This window comes from Pelobates fuscus, chromosome 5 (genome assembly GCF_036172605.1).
Source record: "Pelobates fuscus isolate aPelFus1 chromosome 5, aPelFus1.pri, whole genome shotgun sequence".
NCBI lineage: Eukaryota > Metazoa > Chordata > Amphibia > Anura > Pelobatidae > Pelobates > Pelobates fuscus.
Window position 1 is genome coordinate 169,192,588 of NC_086321.1, and position 22,022 is coordinate 169,214,609.

The 22,022-nt window shown below is 41.6% G+C and overlaps 1 protein-coding gene across 1 annotated transcript in view; it reads left to right on the forward strand.

Annotated features, from left to right (window-relative positions):
- Positions 1-21,029, forward strand: part of LOC134612066 (sodium-dependent serotonin transporter-like) — a 57,184-nt gene extending 36,155 nt beyond the window's left edge. Inside the window, exons 8-13 of the mRNA XM_063456446.1 lie at positions 4,697-4,809; positions 12,112-12,243; positions 16,826-16,925; positions 18,609-18,709; positions 19,250-19,417; positions 20,559-21,029. Coding sequence (XP_063312516.1) covers positions 4,697-4,809; positions 12,112-12,243; positions 16,826-16,925; positions 18,609-18,709; positions 19,250-19,417; positions 20,559-20,639 — 695 coding nt within the window. The 3' untranslated portion in view covers positions 20,640-21,029. The remainder of the gene's footprint in view (positions 1-4,696; positions 4,810-12,111; positions 12,244-16,825; positions 16,926-18,608; positions 18,710-19,249; positions 19,418-20,558) is intronic.
- The last annotated feature ends 993 nt before the right edge of the window (positions 21,030-22,022 follow it).

Sequence of the window (22,022 nt, forward strand, 5' to 3'; positions counted from 1 at the left end):
CTTAACACCGCAGCCAAATGTACAAGTTGTGAACAGAACAAAACGTAAACAAAACCTGGCATTTACGCTATATGTCTGTCCAACCGTAATTAACCTCTTTCATATTAAATGCACCCCCCCTTATTATATATCATTTTATTCAGGGGAAACAGGGCTTTCATTTAACATCAAATATTTAGGTATTGAACATAATTTAATATAAAAAATTTATTAAAAAATGGGAGAAAAAAAGAATTTTTTAATTTTTTTTTGTTCTATGTGACATTTTAACTGTGGATGTCAAAATACTGTTTGCTTTTACTGCAATACAATACACATATTTGTATTCAGCGATGTCTCACGTGTAAAACAGTACCCCCTATGTACAGGTTTTATGGTGTTTTGGGAAGTTACAGGGTCAAATATAGCACGTTACATTTGAAATTGAAATTCGCCAGATTGGTTACGTTGCCTTTGAGACTGTATAGTAGCCCAGGAATTTAATTTACACCCATAATGGCATACCATTTGCAATAGTAGACAACCCAAGGTATTGCAAATGGGGTATGTCCAGTCTTTTTTAGTAGCCATTTGGTCACAAACACTGGCCAAAGTTAGCGTTAGTATTTGTTTGTGTGTGAAAAATGCAAAAAACGCCAATTTTGGCCAGTGTTTGTGACTAAGTGGCTACTAAAAAAGTCTGGACAAACCCCATTTGCAATACCTTGGGTTGTCTACTATTGCAAATGGTATGCCATCATAGGGGTAATTTTCATTCTTGGGCTACCATAGGGTCACAAAGGCAACGTAAGCAACCTGGCGAATTTTAATGTGAAAAAAATGAAACACAAGCCTTATATTTGACGCTGTAACTTTTGAAAACACCATAAAACCTGTACATGTGGGGTACTGTTGTACTCGGGAGACTTCGCTCAACACAAATATTTGTATTTCAAAACAGTAAAAAGTATTGCAGCAATAATATCGTCCGTGTAAGTGCTGTTTGTGCGTGAAAAATGCAGAAAACGTCACTTTTACTGGCGATATCATCGTTGTAATACATTTTACTGTTTTGAAACACTAATATCTGTGTTCAGCAAAGTCTCCCGAGTAAAACAGTACCCCCCATGTACAGGTTTTATGGTGTCTTGGAAAGTTATAGGGTTAAATATAGTGCTAGCAAATTAAATTCCCTATACTTTCGGCATGGGTTGTCAGGCAGGTCCCGCTAATTGTAATTAATTAGGATACCTAATTATGTAAAATTATTACATAAATATATGTGTAGAATTAATATATGTATATATATACATATGTGTATATATATATATATATATAATTTTTTTTTAATATTTTTATTTATATATAGGTATATATATAGTGATATATACGTATATATTTATGTATATAGATATATATATATTATGATATATATATTATTTTGTTCTACGTGTATTTTGATATAAATATATATATTAATATCACAATACAGTTAGAACGAAATAACACATCTATATATTTTTTAATTATTTATTTTTAAATATTTTTTTAATTTTATTTTTTTACGTATTTACATATATATTTTTTTATATTATATATAAATATATATATAACAATAATTATATATATATTTAATCAGTATCAGTCTACGTGTAATTTGATATTAATATATATATATATATATATATATATATTTATTAACCCCTTAAGTCCGGAGGACGTAATATTACGTCCTGCAGGAACCGGCTCTAAACGCCGGCGGGCGTAATATTACGTCCTCGCCATAATGGCCGCCCACGTGGCCGGCGCTAATCGCCCGCTGCAGATCGCGGTCGGGGGGGATGCCTGGCCCCCCAGGCAACCCCCCCTGTGGCCGGTGACCGCGATCTGCAGTCTCTGATCGCAGTGACAGGCTGTCACTGCGACCAGTATTAAGCATGTGTCAGCCGATTTCAAATCGGCTGACACATGCGGCCGGCGGCTTTCCCCTTCTGCAGATCGCGGTCGGGGGACTTACCTGGCCCCCCAGGCAGTCCCCCTGGGGTCAGTGACCGCGATCTGCGAAGTCTGATCGCAGTGACAGGCTGTCACTGCGATCTCAAAGCACTCTGATCGCAGTGACAGCCTGTCACTGCGATCAGTGTTACATGTGTCAGCCTATTGGCTGACACATGTAACTGGCACAGTGATCCCCCTGCAGATTGGAAGGGGGGAGTGCTTGTACCACCCAGGCACTCCCCCCTGTGGTCAATTACCCAATCTGCAGGAGGTGATCACAGTGACAGGCAGTCAGGGCCGGACTGGAACGAAAATTCAGCCCGGGCAGTTAATGGCAGAGCAGCCCACTGTGAGAGGCGGGTCCAAAAGGGTGTGTGTAAATTGTGTGTATATACGTATATAGAGTAGTCTGTGTGTGTATGAATGCATGGGGGTGTGGTGTGAATGAGGGATATAGAGGGTGTAGTGTGTATTTATAGAGGGTGAAGTGTGTGAGTGCAGGGGGTGTAGTGTGTATTTATAGAGGGTGAAGTGTGTGAGTGCAGGGGGTATAGTGTGTATTTATAGAGGGTGAAGTGTGTAAGTGCAGGGGGTATAGTGTGTATTTATACAGGGTATAGAGTGTGTGAGTGCGGATAGTGTATTGTATGTTTAGGGGGTATAGCATTTGTGTACTGTGTGTATGTGAATGATGAGTGTGTGTATAAGGGTTTTAGAGTGTGTGCAATGTGTTTGTGTGGAAGTGCAGGAGATGTAGTGTGTCAATAGGGGGCAGGATGGCAGAGTGGGTTAATACAGGGTAAAATGACGGGTTTAGTGGGTTAATAGTGTGTAAGATGGCAGGGAGTGTAGAGGGCTAATAGGGGTATGATGGCAGGGGGTGTAGTGGGTTAATAGGGGGTAAGATGGCAGGGGGTGTAGAGGGTTAATACGGGGTATGATGGCAGGGGGTGTAGTGAGTTAGTAGGGGGTAAGATGGCAGGGGGTGTAGAGGGTTAATACGGGGTATGATGGCAGGGGGTGTAGTGGGTTAATAGGGGGTAAGATGGCAGGGGGTGTAGAGGGTTAATACGGGGTATGATAGCAGGGGTTGTCGTGGGTTAATAGTGGGTAAGATGGCAGGAGGTGTAGTGGGTTAATAGGGGCTGTAGTGGGTTACTAGGAGGTATAATGGCAGGGGGGTAGTGGATTAATACGGGGTAAGATGGCAGGGGGTGTAGTGGGTTAATAGGGGGTAAGATGGCAGGGGGTGTAGAGGGTTAACACGGGGTATGATGGCAGGGGTTGTCATGGGTTAATAGGAGCTGTAGTGGGTTACTAGGAGGTATAATGGCAGGGGGTAGTGGATTAATACGGGGTAAGATGGCAGGGGGTGTAGAGGGCTAATAGGGGTGTGATGGCATGGGGTGTAGTGGGTTAAAATGGGGTAAGATGGCAGGGGGTGTAGTGGGTTAATAGGGGCTGTAGTGGGTTAATAAGGGGTATGATGGCAGGGGGTGTAATGGGTTAATACAGGGTAAAATGGCAGGGGCTGTAGTTGGTTAATAGGGGTTAAGATGGCAGGGGGTGTAGTGGGTTATCACAGGGTAAAATGGCAGGGGGTGTAGTGGGTTAATAGGGGCTAAGATACAATAACTAAATTACTTATTGCTAGTGTCCATAAATATATATGTCCATTTAATTTTATATTTAGAATGCCATGCAGCTTGTCTCACGAGTGGTTGTCCATAACACTCTAGACAACTATTTAGTAGACTATATATCTTAAACAGAAGCGTTATTAAATAAAAAATAAATAAAAAAACAGGATAAAGGAGTGAAGACAAGGGTACTTACAAAGTGCCAATACCCCTACCTGTACTGTACTTGCAGATCATGCAGACAGTCATAGGGCAGTCTTGTCTGGGCTCAGCTCTGTCTTGCAGAGCGTTCTGCAGATCTGGCAAGATGCCACCGCTACGCTGCGCTCTGTAGCAGGTGTTCTGTCAGAACACCGGCCGCCGCGCATTTGCTACTCACATCCGGCTCATGTTGATGCTGTTCACATCCGGCGGGCCTCGGCCGCTGGAGCATTGGCCGTGGCTCGCTGTGCGGCTGCGACAGGATGAACCAAAACAGATTTTTTTTTCCTGGCTTGTGGATAGGTGCAGCCACGCTGAAAGCGGCCCCAGGGCAGGCGGCCTACCGGGAAATATCCCGGTATCCCGGTAGGCCAGTCCGGCCCTGCAGGCAGTCACTGTGATCACTGATCCTGTGTGTCAGCCAGTGATGTGAAATCACTGGCTGACACTGTCTCTGACCCCTGTCCTGTAAAAAAAAAAAAATATTAGTTCAAAAAATAAATTAAAAAAATTACAGTTACAAATAAAATATACTTAGATCATATATATTATATATATATGATCTAAGTATATATATATACACATACACACACACACACACACACACACATTTACACATACACGACGTGTATTTAAATATTAAGGCTAAAATAGCTAAACTGTAAACCTTGAAGAGCTGGATATTTTTTTCCAATTCATCATGTTTCCAATACAACTTTCAATTTACCACATCTCATTTTATTGCATATACCCAAAGTTGGGCTATCCATTTTCTTTGGAAATAGGAAAATGAATCACCATTACATAAAGATGCCAATATCAACAGTATATTTGTCTTTTAGAACTGCTCATAACCATATGATTACTTGTTTGAATAGGCCCCAGCTTGCTCTTCATCACCTACCCAGAGGCCATAGCAAACATGGTGGGATCTACATTTTTTGCCATTATATTTTTCCTGATGATGATTACCCTTGGTCTCGATAGCACAGTATGTATGACTTTGTACAATGTAGCAGAATTATACACAAAAGACACTGAAAGAACAAATAGTATAAATATGCAACATATAGTACTATATATATTTAATATATGCCAACATTTACCTATTTTGCACAAGTTAATGATCTTCATGAGTTGATTTTGTTTTGTTTTGTTTTTTTGTTTGATATTCAGAACTTTAGTTGTGTGACAGATTTTAAACTGGAAATTACACCATATAATTTTACAAAATAAGTTGAAAAAATATCTATGACATGTGTTGCTGTAATTTAAAAGTAAAAGCCCAGCAATATCTAGCTGGTCACTCTAAACACCATCACTAGTTCAACCATATTTAGTGTTTATGGTGCCAAATTGCCCCTAGCACCATGCCTGTTTGTGGTGTCAACCATTTTCAAATCGTTGACAGAACATGATAATACCCCTGGTAACAGCAGCCCAGCCCTTCACTCTCCACATTACTAGTGCGAAAGTCCCACTTTAACATTACCATTATCACCTCTTTCTTTATTTAGATATAATTTGTTGGATGAGCTCACCTAGATACATATATGCTCCCCAATGTTTGATGAACAATAAATTGTTGGTGTTTAATATTTTGGAGATGCAATTATGTGAACATAGATATTAATTGCCTAAAAATATATCAAAATAATAGGCGCTTACTATGATAGAAAGGTAGCTGCAATTCACTTACAAGGAGTTCCCAGAACCTTGTGAACATAAAACAAGAAACAAAGAAAGGGGTGAACTGCGCTTATCAAAAATGTACATACATCGATCGTAAGGTCTCTTCTGGAGTTTCGTTTCTTGACAGAGAAAATAGAAACAGAAAAGGGACAGATAATCAGGTAATATGTCAACAATAAGTGTATAGTGATGAGAAATTAAGCCAATGGAACACTCACATTTTAGAGAGCTGAATCAGCTCTATTATAGTTAGCTTGAATGGTATAATTTCCGTCTGTGGATATGGTGCTGAAGATCTATGAGCTTGACTGCAGATTAATCGAATTAATACATGTAGAAAAGAAACTGTCAGGGTACCTGTAGTCTCTACCTCAGAGGAGGTGAGAGACTTAGACGTTTATCCTCCCAGAGGGGTTGTTTCTTCCGTTCCTCGCGGTCCTCTCGGCCATTTACAGGCCGACCGCGAGGGATCCACTTCCTTATATGACGCGACGCTCAGTAGTCGACGTCATGACGCCAACCCGGGTCGACCTGTCAGTCAAGTCCCGAGCACTAATCAGGACTCGTCGGAGGCGTGATTACCCTCTAGAATCAGGTATAAAATAAGGCTTTCGGCATCTGCTCATTGCCCTGTCGTGGTTCTAGCCTGTCTAGTCACTCAGCGCTATTGTATTCTAGTTGTCTCTTTGGTTCTGACCCGGCTTGTTTGTACTACCCTGTTTATCTCTGTTACCCTTTGACTCGGCTTGTCTCTCGCTTACCTGTCCTCTCGTTCCCTCGACCTCGGCTTGTTCCTAGACTATTCTCTACTTACTCCTTACGTTAAGTCCGGCCATTCTAAGGTCCGGTATACGTACCTACCACCTGTTTGTACTCTGCGTGTTGGATCCCTGTCCCGATCCTGACATTACGACAGGGCCAATGGATCCTGCAGGTACAAACACTCAGGTTGGTCCTTCTGACTCTAGGTTCGACGCCATGGATCACAGAATGGACCAGATGGCTCTAGCACTACAGGCGTTACTATCTCGTTCTAGTAATCAACCAGAGGAGATGCGTAATACTTCTATCTCTCCTGTGAGTTCAGGTCTAGAGGTTGCCACTGTAGGTGCTTCTTCCCGTATCACTCCACCTGTACGTTATGGTGGTTCTCCAGAGAAGTGTCGTGGTTTCTTAACCCCTTAACCCCTTAAGGACCAAACTTCTGGAATAAAAGGGAATCATGACGTGTCACACATGTCATGTGTCCTTAAGGGGTTAAACCAAATAGGTATCCATTTCGAATTACAACCCCGCTCCTATCCTACAGATAGGGCGAAGGTTGGATTTATTATCACATTACTTGTCGAGAAAGCTTTGAGATGGGCCAATCCATTGTGGGAAAATGATAATCCGTTAGTATACAATTATAATGCCTTTGTAGCTGCTTTCAGAAGAACTTTTGACCCTCCAGGTAGAAAGGTCAATGCAGCTAGATTACTGTTGCGCCTTAGACAAGAAAACCGAACACTTGTGGATTATGCACTAGAGTTCAGGTCCTTGGCGGCAGAAGTTAAGTGGAATGAACAGGCTTATATAGATGTATTTTTAAACGGGTTATCAGACATAATCCTTGACGAGGTTGCTACTAGAGAGCTTCCTGAAAATTTGGAGGATTTAATTTCTTTTATTTCTCGCATTGATGAACGTTTAAGAGAGAGGCAGAACACTCGAGAGAGAAACCGTAGACCTTCCTTTAGACTAGCTCCTTCATTTCAAAGTTCTGAATCCACAACCTCACTTCTTCCAGAACCTATGCAGATAGGCAATACTCGCCTCTCAGAAGAGGAGAGACAGTACAGGAGAAGGGAGGGGTTGTGTATGTACTGTGGAGTCAGAGGTCATTTACGCCTAAATTGTCCTAGTCGCTCGGGAAACGCTCGCACCTAAGTTTCTCTAGAGGACAGGCCTTGGGTGTTTCTATTTTGTCCTCTAATCATAATTATAAAGATCACAGGCTTCTGCTACCCGTTTCTTTAACTTGGGAGAAGGGAGTACTAGAAACTATGGCATTGATAGATTCCGGAGCTGCTGAGAACTTTATCGACCAAGTTTTTGTTACTAAACACACTATCCCATCCCAGTTAAGGGAGACACCCTTGGCCGTTGAGGCCATAGATGGTAGACCTTTAGTTGAGCCTGTGATTTTTCGTGAAACCATACCCGTTAAATTAACTGTTGGTATCTTACACGAGGAAGACATATCTTTATTGCTTATTTCGTCTCCATCTGTTCCCATAGTCCTGGGGTATCCTTGGTTAAAAAGACATAACCCTATTATTGATTGGGAATTAGGGGAGATAGTCTCATGGGGTCAGGGTTGTCAGGACAGGTGCTTACGGACAGTGTCACCGCTTTGCGCAGTTAACACACCGATTAATTCTACCTACTCTACAGAGGTACAAATACCGCCTCTGTACCTGGATTTAAAGGCAGTATTTGACAAAAAGAATGCTGATACTTTACCTCCACACAGGTCTTTTGATTGTAAGATGAATCTACTACCTGGTACTATGCCTCCCAGGGGTAATGTATATCCTTTGTCTACTAAAGAGAACTTAGTCTTAGAGGAGTATATTCGTGAGAACCTTGAAAAAGGATTCATTAGGAGATCCTCCTCCCCTGCCGGGGCTGGGTTTTTTTTTGTTAAGAAGAAGGATGGTACACTAAGACCTTGCATTGATTATCGAGGTTTGAACAAAATAACCATTAGAAATGCCTGCCCAATTCCTTTGATTACCGAGCTCTTTGATCGTCTAAAAGGCTCCAAGATTTTCACCAAGTTAGATCTCAGAGGAGCGTATAACTTGGTGAGAATTCAGCAGGGACACAAGTGGATGACGGCGTTCAATACCCGTTATGGGCACTATGAATACACAGTAATGCCTTTTGGTCTCTGTAATGCACCGGCAGTATTTCAGGACCTGATCAATGAAGTTCTTAGGGAATTCCAACATGACTGCGTTATTGTATATCTGGATGATATACTTATACACTCTAGAGAGATTGAGACTCACCACAGACAAGTCAGAAGGGTATTGCGCAAGCTTCTTCAACATGGCCTGTATTGCAAATTGGAGAAATGCAGCTTTGACCAATCCCAGATAAACTTTCTTGGTTATGTGATTTCTGGGGAAGGGTTTAAGATGGACCCGGATAAGCTCCAGTCCATTTTGGATTGGCCTTTACCCAGGGGCCTCAAGGCCATTCAGAGGTTTATTGGATTCTCCAACTATTATAGGCGCTTCATTAAGGGTTACTCTTCAATTATAGCTCCTATTACCAATATGACCAGACAGGGGGCTGACACTAAGAACTGGTCTACTGAAGCTCTTCTTGCCTTCAAAACTCTCAAGGAACTGTTTGCTTCTGCACCAATTTTAGTTCACCCTGATATGACTCTGCCTTTCCTACTCGAGGTAGACGCCTCAGAGACAGGTATAGGTGCTATCCTGTCCCAAAGGTTAGGTGTGGATAAGCCCTTACATCCATGTGTTTTTTTTTCCAAGAAACTATCAGGTCCTGAGAGCAGATATGACATTGGCGACAGGGAACTACTAGCAGTTATCATGGCTTTAAAGGAGTGGAGACATTTATTGGAGGGCACCTTACATCCTGTTACTATTTTGACAGACCACAAGAACTTGTCCTATATTGGGGAGGCCAAGCGCTTGTCCTCCAGGCAAGCTCGTTGGTCTTTATTCCTCACGCATTTCAATTACGTGCTCACTTATAGACCTGGTTCTAAGAATTCTAAAGCCGATGCTTTGTCTCGCCAATATGAACCTTCTGCGATATCTGAGCCGGTTTTGTCTTCTATAGTACCCAGGGGCAATATTATCGCCAACACGAGTCTTAAGATTCACTCTCCGTTGCTTGGTCAGATCATGAAGTTGCAACATCTGGCGCCTAGACAGACTCCTGGGGCAAGGCATTTCGTTCCGCCTGAACTCCAACTGGAACTCTTACAGTGTTTTCACAACAGTAAGGCGGCTGGGCATCCAGGTATTCGCAAGACATGTTCCTTGATCTCTAAAGATTTCTGGTGGCCTTCTTTACGGAAGGATATTAGGGATTTAATCGGAGCATGTGAGGTCTGTATGAAGACTAAGCAACCTCATACGCTTCCATGTGGTTTGTTACATCCCTTGAACATTCCAGAGAGACCATGGTCCTGTTTGGCTATGGACTTCATTGTAGATTTGCCTGTTTCTAAAAAACAGACTGTGATCCTCACGGTGGTTGATAGGTTTACTAAGATGGCTCATTTCGTGCCCTTAACTAAACTCCCGACTTCTCCTGAATTGGCGGAGATATTCGCGAGAGAGATTTTTCGCTTACATGGGATACCTTCCGAAATTGTTTCCGATAGAGGCTCCCAATTTGTTTCACGTTTTTGGAGATCTTTCTGTTCTCAACTTGGCATCAAATTGAATTTTTCTTCTGCCTATCACCCTCAGTCTAACGGAGCTGCTGAACGTACCAATCAAAAGATTGAACAATATTTGTGTTGTTTTGTTTCGGAACACCAGGACGATTGGGTCGGTTTGATTCCTTGGGCGGAGTTTGCACACAATAATCTCGTTTGTGATTCTACTCGTTCCAGCCCCTTCTTCATGAATTATGGCTTTCATCCTTCCATTCTTCCCCCGGTTTCTCCTTCCCAAGGAGTACCGTCGGTTGATGTTCATGTTGCCAATTTGAGGAAGTTGTGGGATCAGACTCGACAAATTCTCCTACATAATTCCATGTTGTTCAAGAAACACGCTGATAAGCACAGAAGGGCGGCTCCGGTTTTTGTTCCTGGTGATAGGGTATGGTTGAGTACAAGAAACATTCGTTTAAAGGTTCCTTCTATGAAATTCGCTCCTCGTTACATTGGCCCTTACAGGGTTCTGACTCGAATTAACCCAGTTGCGTATCGCCTAGCTCTTCCAGCTGCCTTACGCATTCCTAACTCCTTTCATGTTTCCTTACTGAAACCGTTAGTCTGTAACAGATTTTCCTCCACTATATCCTCTCCTCGCTCTGTTCAGGTTGAGGGTCAGGAGGAGTATGAAATCAACTCCATCATCGATTCTCGAATCTCCCGGGGGAAGTTACAATATCTTATTGACTGGAAGGGATATGGTCCTGAGGAGAGGACTTGGGTACCTCTGGAGGATGTACATGCTCCTCGCCTCCGCAGGGCTTTTCACTCCCGTTTTCCATCTCGTCCCGGTTCCTTCCGCCCGGTGGGCGTTTCTGAAAGGGGGGGTACTGTCAGGGTACCTGTAGTCTCTACCTCAGAGGAGGTGAGAGACTTAGACGTTTATCCTCCCAGAGGGGTTGTTTCTTCCGTTCCTCGCGGTCCTCTCGGCCATTTACAGGCCGACCGCGAGGGATCCACTTCCTTATATGACGCGACGCTCAGTAGTCAACGTCATGACGCCAACCCGGGTCGACCTGTCAGTCAAGTCCCGAGCACTAATCAGGACTCGTCGGAGGCGTGATTACCCTCTAGAATCAGGTATAAAATGAGGCTTTCGGCATCTGCTCATTGCCCTGTCGTGGTTCTAGCCTGTCTAGTCACTCAGCGCTATTGTATTCTAGTTGTCTCTTTGGTTCTGACCCGGCTTGTTTGTACTACCCTGTTTATCTCTGTTACCCTTTGACTCTGCTTGTCTCTCGCTTACCTGTCCTCTCGTTCCCTCGACCTCGGCTTGTTCCTAGACTATTCTCTACTTACTCCTTACGTTAAGTCCGGCCATTCTAAGGTCCGGTATACGTACCTACCACCTGTTTGTACTCTGCGTGTTGGATCCCTGTCCCGATCCTGACAGAAACAGAAACAGAAACTTCTAATGGTGCAGTATGTAAACAATAAACAGAAAATATGCAAGTGGTATGTTACTTAAATATACTAGAGCAAGGACCTGCTCTAGTGTTAGGGAGCATTAGATGGAACAATCTCCACCTAAGGATATTAGGAACTGGACCAACATCGTCTAAGCCAACTATAATAGAGCTGGTTCAGCTCTCTAAAGTGTGAGTGTTCCATTGGCTTAATTTATTATCACTATATACTTATTGTTAACATATTACACGATTATCTGTCCCTTCTTTGTTTCTATTTTTCTCTGTCAAGATATGGCATGCCAGAAGGGACCTTATGATTAATGTATATACATTTTTGATAAGCGCAGTTCACCCCTTTCTTTGCTTATTCTAGATGATAATAATTTCAAAATATTATCACAAGGTAGCATACTAACGGATTATTAAAATGATGGAGGCAACATATAGGAAAAGAGAAAGAATAGTGAATGAAGTATCAGAAAGGAACAAAGGAATAGAGAAAGGCAAGAGTTTTTTTTAACAAACAGCAGAGGTAGTACAATTCTTAGCTAGTTCATAAACCTGCCAAGTTTGAGAACTCTGATAAATGCCTTTGGTAAATTAAAAAGTGGGGACACATGAAATATCTACAACAGTTATTATCAGAATAATAATTCTGACTTTTGTTGACAAGTGAAAAACGTTTGTAACCGAATATATCACATAGTGCATCTTATTTACTCAGTTTGGAGGTCTTGAAGCAGTAATCACAGCCATTATGGATGAATACCCCCACATTCTATCTAATAGGAGAGAACTCTTTGTTCTTGGGTTGGTCATTGTCTGCTTCACTGGCTCTCTCAGCACACTCACTCAGGTAAGGCCAGAAAAAACATTTTGGTATATAGGTTTATTGAGCATGTATACATCACTGTATGTGAAATATGGTGGTAAACTATTGCTGTTTTTTGTATGTAGCCATGGCCAGACTTTGGTGGGTACCCCACTCCTCCACACACAGGTACTTTATAGTAAGTTTCATGAAAAGTGCTCAAGTTGGAGGAGAGTTACTTGGAGATCTCAATCTGTACTGCCTCCCTTGGTAAACTCATTAGCTCCTTTGACTTCCAATATCATTTCTACGCGGATGACACCCCTCTTGACTCGTGTCTCTGATTGCCTCTCTGCTATTTCCACCTGGATGGCTGCTGACTCCCTTAAATGGAAACTACAGTGCCAGGAAAACAAATGCATCACCTATTCATTTTCTTACAGGTTCTGGTGTGCATGCATAAGTATTATTAATTAGAAAAATAATGTGGTATACTTAATCAACAATAATAATTGATCCTTCAAAAACAGACATTTAATTCTTTTGACATTCTTTATTTTTGTGTGCAATGTGGAACATATACGCTTGTTTCGCCATGACAGCTTATACAAGCGTAGTAATAACAAATAGTAGAAGTAATAAACATGGCCTGCAGAGTAAAAGCACTATTTTAAGAATAAAAAGAAGACAGTAGATGATGCTAGCCATCAGACCATGCAGGTTTGGCTATTTGCTCCCAACTGATTTCTCTTCTGCAACTGTAACTAGTCTAATACTATCCTTACCTTTTGTGTCATTTTACCCCACTCCCTCTAGCATGTAAGCTCATTAAGCAGGGCCCTCAACCCCTCTGTTCCTGTGTGTCCAACTTGTCTGGTTACAACTACATGTCTGTTCGTCCACCCATTGAAAAGCGCTGCGGAATTTGACGGCGTTCTATAAATATCATCATAATATTAATAATAATAATAAGTATATATATAGGGTGTTCAGGTACATTTTAGATTCAAGACATGCTGAGTGTTAATATGAGAATGAAGGCTCAAAAATATGGTAACCTTCGCCTAACAATAGGAGATAAACTAAAAGTGAATGAAAAATAAAGTAAAACATGCATTGGCTGAGTATGCTTGTGCAGTTGATGGAGTCCACTGAAGCCTTGCAAGGCCACTCACGCAGTGAATACAGAATCGGAGTGTAGTGGTAGCTAAATCACAGCGTGAGGGTAAGTCTGGAAGGTGCCACTCCGCCAGCCCAAGACGTTGCAAGAGCACGCAACCTGCACCCTCTGTTCTGGTTCTACTAGGGGCCAACAACGGGGGATCCTGTTTTATCCAGGTATGGGGCTGTGGTTCGAGGTGTATCCTCTGGGTGCTTGAAGCCCAGGAAGGCAACCGTGGGGACCAAGCTTCATCCTCCGGTATTAAGGCCGGGGCAGCCAAAAGTAACTGCTGACTATTAGCATGCTTAGAGTTCCTTAATGGGAGCTGTGGTCAGCAGGTGTCAGTGATATCTCTGCTGTGTTCTTGCTCAGTGTAGGCCGTGGTGCCGCCATTTTGGAATCCAGGTGTTGGGTAAGCTAGTGTGGAGGACTGCGTAGCATTGGATCCCTCCAGTGGGGGAAGCGGGGCCTTTTCCGGCTGTATGGCAGCCATTGTACACGAACAGGACGGCGGCGCCTGTCCCACTCGTTACCCAAATTGTACGCAGACAGCAAAGTCTTGTTTTGCCCACTTCAGGACCTCAAAACACGCGGTCTTGGAGCTGCAGTAGCACCAACAGCTGCCCGTGCTCATCGGTAAGCTTCTCGGCCCACATGGTAAGCGTGAACCCGGAATTACAGTCAAAAAGCTCACATTTTGCAGGAGCCTCTCCCGCATGCGACCGGAAAGCATCACGGTCAGGCCCAGGGGCGTATTAGCCGCGAGGCAAACAAGGCATTTGCCTTGGGCGGCATTTTCCAGGGGGCGGCAAAAAACGCCGCCCCCAAATGCCCAAGGCAAATGTCTTGTTAGCCTTGCGGCTAACAGACATGCTGGGCTGGTTGCTGGGCGGGCGGGCGGCCGGCGAGGGAGCTCTTCCCCTGAGCTCTCTGCTCAGCTCCCTCGCGCGCCGCCCGCAGAGTGAGACTGGGAGCCGGAATATGACGTCATATTCCGGCTCCGCCTCCCAGCCTCACTCTGCGCCCTGCAGCCACTGGACCACCAGGGAATGGGAGAACCCCCCCAGCATTCCCAAAGGTAAGGAGGCTGGGGGGGGGGGGAGTAAAAAAAAAAAAAAAAAGTGTTAATGTGAGTGTGTGTGTCTGTTAGTGTGTGTGTGTGTGTGTTAGTGTGTCTGTTAGTGTGTGTCTGTGACTGTGTGTGTTAGTGTGTGTGTGTGTCTATTAGTGTGTGTGTCTGACTGGTGTGTGTGTTAGTGTGTGTGTGTCCGACTGCGTGTGTCTGTTAGTGTGTGTGTGTGTCCGACTGTGTGTGTTTGTTAGTGTGTGTCCGACTGTGTGTGTTTGTTAGTGTGTGTGTCTCACTGTGTGTGTCTGTTAGTGTGTGTGTCTCACTGTGTGTGTCTGTTAGTGTGTGTGTCCGACTGTGTGTGTTTGTTAGTGTGTGTGTGTCCGACTGTGTGTGTTTGTTAGTGTGTGTGTCCGACTGTGTGTTTGTTAGTGTGTGTGTCTCACTGTGTGTGTCTGTTAGTGTGTGTGTCCCACTGTGTGTGTCTGTTAGCGTGTGTGTCCGACTGTGTGTGTTTGTTAGTGTGTGTGTCTCACTGTGTGTGTCTGTTAGTGTGTGTGTCCCCGACTGTGTGTGTCTGTTAGTGTGTGTGTCCGACTGTGTGTGTTTGTTAGTGTGTGTGTGTCCGACTGTGTGTGTTTGTTAGTGTGTGTGTGTCTGACTGTGTGTTTGTTAGTGTGTGTGTCTCACTGTGTGTGTCTGTTAGTGTGTGTGTCCGACTGTGTGTGTTTGTTAGTGTGTGTGTCCGACTGTGTGTGTTTGTTAGTGTGTGTGTGTCCGACTGTGTGTGTTTGTTAGTGTGTCTCACTGTGTGTGTCTGTTAGTGTGTGTGTCCGACTGTGTGTGTTTGTTAGTGTGTGTGTCCGACTGTGTGTGTTTGTTAGTGTGTGTCTCACTGTGTGTGTCTGTTAGTGTGTGTGTCTCACTGTGTGTGTCTGTTAGTGTGTGTGTCCGACTGTGTGTTTGTTAGTGTGTGTGTCCGACTGTGTGTGTTTGTTAGTGTGTGTGTCTCACTGTGTGTGTCTGTTAGTGTGTGTGTCTCACTGTGTGTGTCTGTTAGTGTGTGTGTCCGACTGTGTGTGTTTGTTAGTGTGTGTGTCCGACTGTGTGTGTCTGACTGTGTTTGTCTGTTAGCTAGTGTATGCGTATCTGTCAGTGAATATGTGTGTATTTAGAAGGCGGGGCAGGGGGGAAGGGTTGGGTGGGGGTGGCGCGCGCGGGGGGGGTGTCTGAGTTTTGTCCTGCCTAGGGCAGCACAAAACCAAGATACACCACTGGTCAGGCCCCGACCCCAGACATTTCATTCTAAAAAGGTTACATGACAACTTGAGTTCTTATATTTAAAGAAACAAAATTACATGTTCTATTTTCAGAGTCACTACCAGACTACAAAAGTAGTTGTCCTAAAGAGGCTTGAACCATCCAGGAGCTCTACATGACAAGGACCTGGATCCCATTGCTAGGGTATCGGAACTGACTATATCTAACTCTGTCTTGACAAAGATGTAAAGATGTCAAATGTCAAAAATAAATCGAATATAATAAACAATGTCAGAGGTACCCTTGCTAAGGACTACATAACTGGGAAGAGCTTTTAGAATGACTAATGGCTGGACCGAAAAAAGGTGTGTTAGAAATAAATTTGTTCTGCATTCTCCTCCCCGCCCAGAGGTTAAACAATTAATTATCTTAAGATTTAAGGGTATTTTTGAAAACAGTGTTCCATTCTTTAGTTGAACTACTACACGGTGTTGGCTTTGCATAATCCCTGGAATGTACTCTGCTACAGAGGGAGTAGTAAGAAGGGCACCAATCTCCAGCTTATTTTTCAGGTCTTCACAGTGCTAAGAATGTGCTTACAAAAATTATGCAAGTATCCCTCCTCAGTTTAAATTGAGCCAAAAATATGGTTTATGCTAAAAATGGAAAAACTTGTATCAGCAAACGGGGCATTTTCTGAAAAATATGGTTCCCAGAGGATGGAATCCTTTTTTCCACCAGGGTTTACAGATTAGCCTCTTTTCCATTTGATGGGATGCTAATAAAAGAAGGGGTGAAAGTGTAAGGATGATGGACTGATCCAGACAAATGGGGAAATATTGCATTTAGTTTTTGTTTTTTTCTCCTCTTTTTCTCACCGAACCGTCTTGCCCTTCTCATTCTATTGCTATCTCTTTTTTTCTTCTCATCCTTCATTTCTTAGTTTGTTCCTTGCCCAAAAAATCAAGTAGACCTTGCTTGTCATCTTACAACATATCTGTATGTTAAGAAAAGCATTACTTGTTTACTGGCAACGATTTGTTTTATTGCAACACTGTATATTTTAGTATAGACATAAAAGTATAAATGTCCTGAATAAACTTATAATTTATATTCCCAATTGCAATTTATACCAGGGAGGTGCATATGTTGTGAAGCTTCTGGAGGAGTTTGGCGCTGGAAGTTCTATCATTGCAGTTGTATTTCTAGAGGCAATTGCTGTATCTTGGTTTTATGGTAAGATAATTATGTGTTTATATATTTTGTCTACTTTATATTATGACTCAACATTTATTTTACTGATATCCAAAAAAAATAAAACTTATACATGCTCTCCACTGTACATATATTGATTTGTCCATTTTTTAAAAATCCTTTAGCATCTAATTTCTAGAGGGGTGCCCATAATAGTAATCCATTGTGATAAAGAGTTTGTCACATAAAAATGCCCTCTTAGTAGTTATTATTGAACACAGGTAGATGTTTATATATAGATACTTTATATTGTTCATTTCAAATTAACACAATGTGTTAAGCCATTCTTTTAGATATGTCATAGCCTTGCAAAGGCCAGCGTGAAATACCTAGCACAAAATAATTCACATCTTTGCACTAAAATCTGCATTTTATTTAAAAATAGAGGACTAACATTTTTAGACAGACCATTAGATTCACAATTATGCAGTTTGTGAAACACTTCTGGAATAATTGGATTTGCTGAGTGTAACGGATCCCCTATACTCCGGCTGAGTATATCTCTGCAGAATCTCCCGACATCCAAGCATAGAAGAAATTGTAGTGATTATAACTCCCAATCCCTCAAACATGAACCAAGACTTCATGAAGGGGTAAAAACATACAGTTTAATGGAAGCCACAGCTGGCCTTTTATGCAAGTCCCCAAGCAAGGTGTACGCCCACATGGACCTTGTTGGGGACAAGGACACAAACATAACAACCAATAGCAACAAGGTTACAAAGTGTGACATTCCCAATACAAACAATACAATCCCTCCTCTGAATCTGGGAGATAATTGAGTTAAGTGGCTGCCTTAAACTCAATTATCTCCAAGTACAGAAAATATTCACTCTTTCAAAAATTCACAAAACACTTTAAAATCCAAAAGTCATATTTTGTGCAACCAAACCTCTATAGTCTACACATCCCCAGATATCTTGGATCTGAGTGCACAACATAGCAAAGCGCTCAGATCCCACAAACATAGTCGAATCACCACTGGGGTGAAGAATTGACCGACCGCTCTGGAGATGTCTGCCCAGAAATAGTTCCATAAGTTCAGGGGTAGCGGTCGGTCTAATACAAGAGTTTTCATACCTAATGAAACGGTGTACGAATAAAAAGGGGTCCCCTGGCTCATAGTGTGGAGTTTGTTCGGGAGTTCTTGTCGAACAATCTGTCGAACAGCGCTCTCCTGGCTTGCCACGACTAGAAGCAGGTGTTCGTACGTTTTCACCAGTGTTCGGGCCGTGGAGAGGCCGCCTCAGAGTTCCAGGCACTCGACGACCAAGTCCCGCTGCCTTCTTTCGTTCGACAAGATGGCCGCCGTTTTCTCCACCACGTGGCGTTCGGTTATATGAACAGCGGCCGCACAAAGAGAGCACTGAATTCCTGTGGTTTGTTTTAACTTATTGAGCCAAGGGGTGGTCGGTGTTCGGTACTTAGTTTCTTCGAATGAATGGGGAATAAAATATTAACAAAATGTTTGAACAGAGTAGGAGAATGAATCTGGGGAAGGCAAAATAGGAATTTTGTCACACTGAGGTTTTCTTGGTAAGCAGAATTAAACAATCTGTGTTGTCTGCAAAGCTATTTCTATCATATTCCATTTCTCCAGAAGTAGTTATTTGCTTCCTAGAGTGCATATTGAGCTTGTATGACTGCCTGGATATTATTTTACAGGAATACAGAGGTTCTGTAATGATGTCAAATCCATGTTGGGCTTTTCTCCAGGAATATATTGGCGAGTTTGTTGGGTAGCTGTTAGCCCAGCATTCTTAGCAGTAAGTGTTGAGATTTTTTTGTCTTTTTTTTTTGTTGGTTTTTTTTTACTACTTATTAAAATGCATATTGTTTCCTTCCTAGCATTTACTTTCATTTAACATTTTTAACTATGTTTTTATCTTTAAGACCAGAACATAATTAATATAGTAGCTTAGATTTTTCCTGTTCTAGGCTCGCTTGTGAGTAAGCTGCAATCACTTCAGTCTCCAAATAAATATCTTACTGTGAAACACCATACTGTGAACATAATTTCTAAATTATATCACCATAAAGACTATTATCTAAAGCATGGGTCCTCAAACTCCGGCCCGCCAGATGTTGCTGAACTACAACTCCCATGATTCTCTGGCTATCTGTGTAATTCAAAGAATCATGGGAGTTGTAGTTCAACAACATCTGAATGGGAGTTTGAGGACCCATGATCTAAAGCATGTTATGCTCTTCTGGGCAACCATTTTATTACAATTCTAAAATTACAAAATAAAGTTCAAGAATGCTAATTATCAAACTTAATCTCATTCTCTTTGGTGTGTTCTCAGTTTATCATAGTCAGCTCTCTACTGGATCAACCACCTCTTATGTTATTTGATTACCAGTATCCTGAGTGGACCATCTCAGTAGGATTTGTTATCGGAGCATCATCCTTCATCTGGATCCCAGTCTACATGGTGTACAAGCTAGTGTGGACTCCAGGATCCCTTAAACAGGTGACATCTCCCCTGTATTATAATTAGTGTATTATTTAAAAGGTTGTATTACTATTCAGGTCTAAATGTATTACTAGTCAGGACTAGTGTATCTGTATATCAAGATCGCTTCTCTTCAACTCAATAAACCTTGCACAATTCCAGGTTTTATTGGTAACTATTATGTTATGGGGGTCAGAACCTCCTCTATGTCATGTTCTTTGCTGATTTTTCTATCAGAGAAGGATTATGGTCCCATAGGGCCCTGATAAGGTTATCAGTTTGCCCCTTATTCACACTTTGCATTGGAATGGTGAATGGGGCAAATTTCCCCAGGTATCTCCATGGCACGTGGACCCCTTGTCTATACCCTGGGCCCTAGGCAGTCAACAATTATTTCAAGGTGCGTGGGAGAGGAAATCCTATTTTCAGTTGACATATTGTTCACGCAAGTCATTTAAAAAGAATAGAAATAACATAATGAAACAAACCTTAATAAAGCAGTGTCACATCATTACAGCGCTTACATAACAAATAGGGAGTAGAACTTCGTAGGGTGGATGTCGTTCATGTCACGACTGGGCACATACTATGCTTTATTTAATATGGTATTAGCGTAGAACTTTCTGTGTAGGTTACAACATTATGTGTTTGAAATAAATATATTTCAATGGTCTACAATACTTTCCAGGCAGGTCTCATACAATACATGTTTATGTCAATCTGGTAGTTTTTTTCTATGAGCATATTCTAATGAAATAGTGCCATCTGGTGGAAGTCTTCTCTTTGGTGCTTTAACAACTATCCATTGAATATATCATATGTGACTAGTTGTAAACTGACCACGATAACAGTTTTGTTTTTTTTGTTAAATTCAAATATATAATACTTTAATGTATGCTGCTGCACCACTTGTATAACGACTGTGGCTCTGTATTTTCTATGTAGTAATATATAAAGAATTCTCAAAAATCAATCAATACATAAACTAAATCGACCGCTCTACATACCACACCAATTCATTGGAAAACTTTCACGGGTAAAAAAAACTATCACAATGCAGTGATGCTTGCTGTCTGGTTGGACGGCTGGGTGGGTAAGTCAATAGGTGTATGGATGGATATATGTAAAATGACTGATTTAATCCTTTCTCTTTTCTCAGAGACTGGCAGTCTGTATTCGGCCAGAGAAGTCAGTGAGGGATCAGCAGCCTGACACTTTATGCATGGTGCCTGCCCCATAGTCTCCTGATGGAGTGGATACTGGAGCAGCCTGGCAGAGTGACAGAACATTGGCCATTGGTACATTATAATGGTCTTCACTCATCCCCATAAAAGTGGGTTTTAAGGGTGCAGTCCCACTTATTTGGAGTTACAATAAGATGAATGCTGTGGCTTATGAAATGCACTGGAGATTCATCCTGGTGGACTTGTAATGCAGATCATTTTTTTACAATGGTTTTCTGTCTTCTCACATTATGGAGAATATGAATAAAGACACCCATTTGTTTATGCAGTCCATATGTTTTCATTTAATATAATTTTCATTGACAATTCGTAGCACGCTTTTAGAATTTGGAAATAATGAGTTAGAAGTTACAGTATGTATCCCCACTCACATTGCTGCTTTCATTTAAACGGGCCAGCTGCATTTTTTGTCTTTGTCTAAATTATGATACATACATACATACATATATATATTTTTTTTTTTTAATAATAGCTCTATTTAAAAGGTTAATATAAAAATAGTAAGTACAGATATGCATCCAATTAAGAAGAATATTTATTATAATTTAGTGAAGTAAAGGTTTCTATAGTAGGGAATATACTATGTCCTGCCTATTGCTATTTTAAAAGAGGGGGCAGTACTGGATATTGAGAAGTGCTTGTCACATTTCACATATATAATGATATGGTAATGGATAATATAAAAACAGAGCATATTATGTGGGCTGTTAAATATTATTTATAATGCACTAAATGTTTGTAATATGATAGGTGAGAAACTATTTAATGAAAATATGAGCATACGTTTTATAGATATTAGTTACTTTATTTGTACTTATTGGTATGTATATTGATAAAGGATGAAGTTGGTCAATGATTTTCAGTGATTTAAACGCTCTAAAATGTGGTACTGTGTTTCAGTGCTAGGAGGTCTAATTCGGAGCTTCCAGGTGTAAATAAAATTTATAAAAATTAAAATACTATATTTCTGTGTGAGCAAATCTTTGCTGCTTAGATAGCTAGAGTTTTGGTAAAATAAAAAGGGGGAAAAGGGATGTTTTGAATTTCTGGCAGAGGTAGAATTATGTGAGAAGGCTCACACAACACTAACTTCAATATGGGTGAAAAGGATAGAACATGAACTTTTAAAATCAGGAAAATATAGATTGTAGTCTGCAGTTTTATATACTTGCTACACCTGCAATTATCCTTCAATTCGATCTGCCCACTAACTCCATGTTTCTTACCTCTTGTATCAACTCGGTATCTTAACCTTTAGATTGTAAGCTCATGGGCTATCTAGCTAAGTACTTTGTATGAAAAAACGTTAATGGCTAGATCTCAGCTCACGGGTAGGGCACTCTTTACCTTTTGTATTGGTCTGTGTATGCTGTATTTGT